The sequence below is a fragment of the Notothenia rossii genome (genome assembly GCF_949606895.1).
Source record: "Notothenia rossii genome assembly, chromosome: 2".
NCBI lineage: Eukaryota > Metazoa > Chordata > Actinopteri > Perciformes > Nototheniidae > Notothenia > Notothenia rossii.
Genome location: NC_136904.1, coordinates 83,243,121 through 83,251,132, shown reverse-complemented (window position 1 = coordinate 83,251,132; position 8,012 = coordinate 83,243,121). Strand labels below are relative to the sequence as shown.

Below are 8,012 nucleotides of genomic sequence, written 5' to 3'. Positions count from 1 at the left end.
GAATCAGGCTCTCCCTCTCTCCCCCTCCTCTCCTCCTTCACTCTCACCCTCTTCTCCTTCCTCCTGTTTCCTTGTAAGAAAATCAAGCCTTATTTAGGTTAATCTCACTTAATGGCATCCAGCTCCTCTTTTGTCCACCCTGATGCTAATAGATTCCCAGCCTTTCACTCGCCACTATTCACATATCTACCCTGCATAATCCTCTTATTCCGGGGTAGCAATTATTTTGAGTATTTTATCAGCATTATGATTATGATTATTTGTATTCATGCAGGCCGTGCTAAGGGCCAGGTTGTGGCTGAGAATATCCTCCCTCCTACCGGTGCCTCTTATTCTCGCTCAGAAAGGGACTGCCTGCTTTCTTCCAGAGGGGTGGCGAGTTTGCAGGAGTGAACCCCATTCAGCGAGACACATTTTCTGGGCGTTTGAACATATTGTGGAGTGAGTGTAATGAGTAGCACCAAATCACCCATCCCGGAACCTTAACACAGAGAAACATCAAGAATTTGAGGACGGAGGAAAGAGAGGGGGCTAATAATCAAAAGGCCTCCTTTCTGCGCAGCAGTAATTACACGGGTGGGTTTTTGATCTTTTGCTTGTTGGGGTGATGAATAGAGGAAGGGATGAGGACTGTTTCAGTATTTTGGGGTGTGGAAGGTAAAGGAGGCTTTAAAGCTCAGCACCTCGTCAGCAGTGAAGAACCAATGAACGTGAAACGGCACAAAATACAATTTAGCCAGTGCATTACTTCTCAAGTTAGTTTGGCATAAATGCAGCATCCGTTTTTCTTTCATTTAACTTAATGCAGTTGAGACGACATTAGCGAGAAACTGATGTGGTGTTATGGGTGGATGTTGTGGAACATAATGAGGAAACTAACATATATATTCAGACATAAAAAAATATGTGTATTTTTTAAATACACAATACTATAGGATTAAGAGCCTGCTGGGTCTGTCCAAAAAAACAAGCAAGCCTACTTCAAACCAGAGAGATAAGCACAGACAGAAACACAAATTTCTCTCATCTGAAATCAACAATGTGTTTTCACTGCTGTTATACGTCATACTTTTTATTTCATAAAATGTATTGATTTGGGACCCCTCTAGTTATAGGGCCCTATTTTTGTGACCGTTTTCCAACAAAAAAGGCAAATCACTTTAATCAAACGCAACAAACACTCAGTCATGACAGCTCACATTTCCAATAATAAGCATAGAAGTGCTTCCCTAAAAAGTATTTAAATATATATAATTCAAACAAAACGGGCATTATTACATTTACTTATCAACTTATACATAAAAAGACACTGGCTTCCAAATACAGAATGGATCCATCAGGTTTAAAAAGTGAGTTATTGCAGTCAATTATTACAGACATCTTCTAAATGTTAGAAATAACAATTCATATAAAAAAGCGTGGCACACTGGTAACAGTCATCAAGTCCATTTAGTAACTTCAACCCCGAAGTGTCACTTTGGAAATCTTGGGACCGGATTGGAGTGGTTAAATCTGGGTAGTCTGCAGACTCCACAGGGGCACAGGGGCCCTCCGGAGGCCCCCGCAGAGCTCCAGTGCACAGGGGCCAGCGAGGCCTCCATGTGGCCTGGGGACATTAGGGGACATTTAGCAGCAGATGCCAACGAGGAGGAAGAGGACGAGGCTGCTGACGTGAGGAGGGACTCCTGGGTGAGGAGGAGCTGACTGGGGCCAGAGATGAGGGGCCACCCTCCAGCGAGCAGCAGCCGGGGGACCGGTCCTGTGTTCACCCCCATCCCCACACTCACCTCCCCCAGCAGCCGCCGCATCTCCTGCAGAGACGACCCCAGGAGGAGGATGTAGTTCCTGGCCAGAACCAGGGTGGAGATCTTGGAGAGCCTGCGGCCTGGAGGGGCCCCGGCCTGGTGGGAGTGAGGGGGGGAGGCAGAGGATGGAGAGGAGGCATACGGCACCATGACCTCCCTCAGAGAATCCATGGCGATGTTCAAGTCCTGCATGCGTTTCCTCTCCCTGCTGTTGATCTTCCTCCTGAGGTCCTGCTGCTCCTCCTGGCTCAGCTCCCTCTGAGGCTTGGGCGGTCTTTGTCCGCTCTGGAGGCCGAGCATTGGGGCAGGATTCAGGCGGGAGCTGAACCCTGGGGGGCAGTGGGGTAAGTCCTGGACCGACCGGGGGCCACAGAGAGGGAGAGACTGCTCCTGCCCCCTGATCCCTGGGTTTGACAGCACATTCATAGTCTGGTCTTCTTTAAAAACTGCCTCAGCAAAAGATAAAGTTTGAGAGAAAAACAAAAAATGGTCAAAGCAAAAACACTTAAATTCTTCTTTAAAAATCCACACAGTGAAAAAAAATCAAACCTTCATTTCCTCCACCTGCTGATCTCCCCTCTGCTGCAGAAAACAGCTGCCATCCAGCACAATGAAGAGTCACCAAAAGTTTTTACTTTTGCCTTCAGAGGTTTCTGGTTGAGCAAGTGAGTGAATGAGAGCTTCCTAAAGTGGCAGCTCAGTTTTGTCTCATTTCCACAGCTGCGTGTGGTGAGAATGACAGCTCACACAGTTGAAAAGTGAGCTAAATGCTGCCCTCACATACCCCCACCTCAGCTCAACTCCTCCCAGACACATGATGTGCTCTTTAGAAACACACATGTATATGTCTGACTTTTATTTTTATTTGACAGTTAAATGAAAAACAACGGGTAGAGGGTTACAACACTAGCAGAATCCCAGTGAAAATTAAGACTAATTAAGGCAAGAAAATGAAAATGGGATCAGTGGATCATTTACTTAATCCCACAGATGATGAGATCAGGATCTCTTTTTCTAAACCACACACAAGAAAACTATAAGCTAAATTAAAATACCCAATTAACATCCTGTATGTGGTTAACAGTTAAGTCTACTGTACATTGTTTTTTATGCATTTTATTTTGAAAGTTGTGTTGTCATTTTGTATTATTCCAAATGGAGCTTTCACTTTTAAGATGGCTTTAATGAAACTCAAATTGAACATGAAGAATAGATAGGAACGTTTTATGGGCTAGTGTACATTTTATATTTCAAATGTTCTTTTCACTGTTGCTATCTTTTCCAGGACACCCATGCAAAAGAGAATTACATCTTGGTAAACCTTGGTGAAGCTACAGTACAATGAAGCCAAACTAATAAGCAGAAAACAAAAGATCTTACACAAAAGAGAAAACATTCATAATGCTACAATACCAAGCATTTTGAAAATCAAAGCAAAATTATAATTTTTTCCAGTCGTTTGTGAATTCCATTTGTGACGATCATTGAATTTCTAAATAGTTTTACTAGTTTTGTACTTAAAGTAAAAGTAGGTTAAGAAGCATAAAGAAAAGAAGAGTATTATAGTGAAATAGACTGTCATAACTAACTAGTTATTGGCATGATAAGATACTTTTACTGTTGCTTCATTTGTATAGCTGTTCAGCTGTACTTTGTCATTAGTGCTAATTAGTCATTGTTAGCATTCTAACACAGTGAGTGTGATGTACATTAGAGATCAGCGAGTTAGCATTGTGAGCATATTAGCACATTGATGTTAGCATTGGCTCAAAGCAACACTGTGCCTAAAAGCCACCAGTGAAGACTCTTGTTAGCACCTGACAACATGAGCAACATTGCTTTTACTTTTTCTTTGTGTGAAGTTAATTGAAAGCACTCACAAAAGGCACAACAGTGTGGGCTTAATGGAATGCACCTCTACAGCCATTTAACAACTTGGATGCCATTAAGATAATCGGCACTTTGTTATGTGACAGAGGGCAGGTATAATCAGTATTAGCATGCGTATTAATTGTGTCAGAGAACAGTTTTGGCAAACAGTGAATGGATACATCATTGTGTGCAAGTAGTTAATTGATGGATTTGAGGTGGAGGTTATTGTTGCTCAGTTCTGAGGAGCTACGCTAACCAAATTGGCTGGCAGAGAGCTGGGCACGGTTCCAGACGTACAGACAACAGGCCAATTGACTCCAACCACAGGTGAAGCTGGCTTGGGGCACCGAGCAAGGCTGGAAACCTCAAATGTGCCATTCATGAGCCACAAAAAGACCTCAGCATCACTCCGTTGCACAGGGAGCCTTGCCGTCTTCCTCCTTTTCACTCCTCCACCCCCTCTTTTCCTTGTAAAGCCCATCTGAGCGGGAGAAAAGGAAGGCAGGGGGAAGAGGGGAAGGACAGCACCGTTACAAACAGAAAGCAAGTTGTTTACGATGAAAGCAGAAGGAGATGCAGAGGAGGAAGACCCTTTCTTTTCTCCCCAGCCGCTCTTTCTCTTGTCGTTCAACAAGTGAAAGATGTGTGTGGAGGCGCTTCCCTTCCCTGTCAGTTCTCCGGTGGCGTCCGGCTGGTGCTGTGATTGAAGCTGAATGGAAGGCTGCAGACGGACAGGAAAGGGAGGGCCTCATGAAAAGAGGCAGGCGGATGGCCCTCGCACCTGCAGGGGAACAGAGTGCAGGCAGCCAGGATGAATGTGTGCATGTCTGTGTGTGTGTGTGTTGTGTTTGTGTGCGTGCCTTGTTTCTTGACTGAGGGCCTCTCTAACAATGAGGGGTAATAAACTGACTAATGAAAGAAAACAAGCCATGATGGTTTTGACTGTATTCAGGGATCTGGTTTCAGTGTCAATAGAAGAAAAAGGACACCTGCAAGGAGCCACGCATACAGAAGTCAGAAAAGAGGAGAAAGAAAGAAGCTGGTGTCTACCAGAAAGGCGCACCTCCCCCACTTTTTTTATCCTCTGCTTACAAGGGAAAGAAAAGTGAGCTTGATTTGGGGTTCAGCCCAGCATATCCGCCTCCCAGCTTCCAGGCTCCTTTTGATGAGGCTGGACCAGGGCAGGAGTACCGGGGGCTTCAGGGCAGGGAAGACTAGTGTCTTTATGGTGGAAGGAGTAATATCCATCTGGGCAAGGCCCTCCAATGGTGGGTCTGCACCTGGGAGCTAAATGCCTCGTCTGTGTGCAGCCGTTTCCTGCGTCTGACAAACAGGAAGACACCTCAGCCAAACTCCTGGCTCAATTTATCCCACAATACAGGATGAAAAATACACCCAAAGTGACACCACTGAAATAAAAAAAAAACTCCAGTGTGGATAAGGCTAATTTTTGTGTATTTTTTTAGCAATTTAAACAGAGTCATTCTTAATGGAGCACATATGTTCTTACTGTTTCAACTGAGGTTTCAGCTGTACAAGTGTACACGTTCAAAATAAATAAGTTGGACCTCCAGGTTTGTCCAACATTTTGTGGAATTTGTGGAAAAATTAAAACAACCTTTACAAAATGTAAGATTTAGTATAAATAAGTACAAAACTAAAACTGACCAGAGACTAATTTGGCATACTAAACAGGATATACACTGCAAATTACATTTCAAACATATTTAGCAATTTTCCTAGAATTTTTTACTCCCTTTAATCTTACTGATAAATTCAGTTTTTCTTAAGGAGAAAAAGAAAGTTGAATTCTTCCTTTGCTGGACCATCAGGGCAGACGTTTCCTTGTTCAAACACACACACACACACACACACACACACACACACACACACACGCACACACACACACACACACACACACACACACACACACACACACACACACACACACACACACACACACACAAACACACACACACACACACACACACACACACACACACACACACACACACAAACACACACACACACACACACACACACACACACACACAAAACAACCTCTATTGGCTCTTTAATTGAATACAAATTGGTATAATTATCAATCCACCTCACTGGATAATATAAAGACAGTTTCACAAATGAACCCAAGACACAGGCAATCTTGACTTAATGGAGTCAATTTACATCAGGTGTCTGATTGAGCTCTTTTGTGTCACTTGATGGTGTGTCGATGTGTTTTCTCTGCCTCGCCGGGAGGACTTATGCTGACAATGTCTGAAGAAGGCTCCACAAAATAGGACGATTATTTTTCTGTGTCCTCATCTGTTTTTCACCAACTGTCTCACTTGCTGTTTAAACATTGGCTAGCCTTGCATAAAATGGCAAATCAGAATCTGTGCAATATAAATAAACATTAACTGGCTTAATTGAGGATGGATGCAACTAAGCAAATAACCCTACAAGACAAGAGCACAAAAAGACTTCCGGTATACAAGGCTCATGACATTTGTAGAATAAAAAAATATATGTTAAAAAAAATTGTTTACAAGTTGTTGTTTTTCCAATTCAAAACTCCAATCAAACTGCTGTTAAAAGTCAAATCAAATATCAAAAACGTTAACAAATTGAATCAGACTTTCTTAAAAACAACTAATTAATTTAGTGTAAGTAACAATTCAACGTACAAAATCCTATTATATTAAGTAACAGACATAAAAGTCCACTATAACAAGGAGGTGCACCTGCTACGGTCTTCACATACCAAACTGTCTTCTGTTTACAATGTGCAGAGTCTAATGAGAAATTAACAGTTGCCAGTGACTGATTTCTCCATGTGTCCCTGTGGGCAAACAGGTGCAGCGGCCACAATGGAAATATAACAGAGCAGGACTTTTCAGAGGGGAAAAGGCTGCTCTGCATCAAAGCAGCAACGGAGGACACACTCGTCTATTCGCCCTAACTCCTGCTCTGTGAGGCCTGTCCAAAGACATGAGAAGATTACAAGCTGTTAATAAGGTGGAACCAATCGGCTGAAGGTCTGCTTTTGTCCTTCCCAGCATGCTTTGTGAGCGCTGGCCTGGGATAGTCGGCATTTGGTGCTGATCATAGCAGGGATAATGAAGGTGGGAGGGGTGTAAGGTTTTAGCCCTCGGGCCCTTTGTGAAAGAGAGCCTAAATGCTTCACTCTCAATAGCTGCACACGCTCAGTTGGTCGCGCTTGTTTAAATACAGATGGACATTTGCCACATTCATATTTAGGGTTGCTAAGTGCTCCTCTGACACTTTGTTGTCTTGACGTTTATCGTTGATTTGTCTTGCTTCTTATGTTGTGTCTGATGTATTCCTGCATGGTGTGACAGTCCTTTATAAACACTTATTTTTCTTGATTGTTTTCTAAAGTTTTACATTGATTTCTTTGCAACAGTCAAACACAGCACTCTCCATTCGTTGCAGCCATTTCAACTTCACTCCAAACATAGTCCAACTCAATGATTGTGTATTGTTACAGCAGATGTTCTTCTTGAAACAATGTCACCAGGGATTTGTATGGTGGTTGCTAATAGGAAAGTGTTAGTTAACCCGTCCCCCACAAAGTATCCTTAAAACCCCCGATCCTATTTAACCGTGACAATGATGGATTCACAGACACTAAACGTCCACAGGAATCCTTGTCCAAAGTCAAACACAGAGCTTCTTCTTCTTCTCACCGGGCGATGGAGGTCAGGAGCACCCCTAGTTAAAGTCTAAATGTTGAGGGGGCGGGTTGGGATGTTTCTTTTGGGTTTTTATTGGCGGTACAAGGCCAAGGGTGGGTTTCCAGAGGTTATTGCCATCTATATGGAGGGCGGTGCAGCGACACCAAAGTCACTGTTAAAGTGAAAGCTGATAGCGGTATGATGGATGAGGATACATCCCGAAAATTAGACTTCTGAATGTGAAGCAGAAAGGGGAACAAGCATTGAATGTGTCTTTGGCAACAACAAAAAAAGTGTTCCTTGATGCAGTCATTCTTTGTTTAATGCCTGGTTGGCATAAAATACTTCTTGTCTATTTTCCGACAGGCCTTTGGGACCCGGATTTTAAGGCCAGAAGCTCAATCTCTTGAATGTGTTAGATGTGAAGTCTCTGCAGTTATATGTTTAGCCTTTCTGTATGGACATCACTAGTAAATTAAAAGTAATCTCATCCACATTTTTTGCTGAATTTACCTGGTTGGGTTCTTCCCTGGATGCCTCCCTTTGGACACGTTTCACGCTCGGCCAGCCGGTGGACGCTCAAGAGGCAGAACCAGGACACGCTGCAGGGATCACATGTCCCAGCTGACCGGGGAGT

General features: G+C 43.3%; 1 protein-coding gene across 1 annotated transcript; it reads right to left on the bottom strand.

Moving 5' to 3' along the window:
• Window positions 1–1,034: 1,034 nt before the first annotated feature.
• Window positions 1,035–2,441, bottom strand: olig1 (oligodendrocyte transcription factor 1). The gene has a single exon (XM_079666744.1). The coding sequence runs from the start codon at window positions 2,229–2,231 to the stop codon at window positions 1,473–1,475; it is 759 nt and encodes a 252-aa protein (XP_079522870.1). The 5' UTR covers window positions 2,232–2,441; the 3' UTR covers window positions 1,035–1,472.
• Between the last annotated feature and the right edge of the window lie 5,571 nt (window positions 2,442–8,012).

What these genes read in the sequence shown, in the direction of transcription:
- olig1 (XM_079666744.1), bottom strand. Translation starts at nt 2,231, where the DNA reads ATGAATGTGCTGTCAAACCCAGGGATCAGGGGGCAGGAGCAGTCTCTC.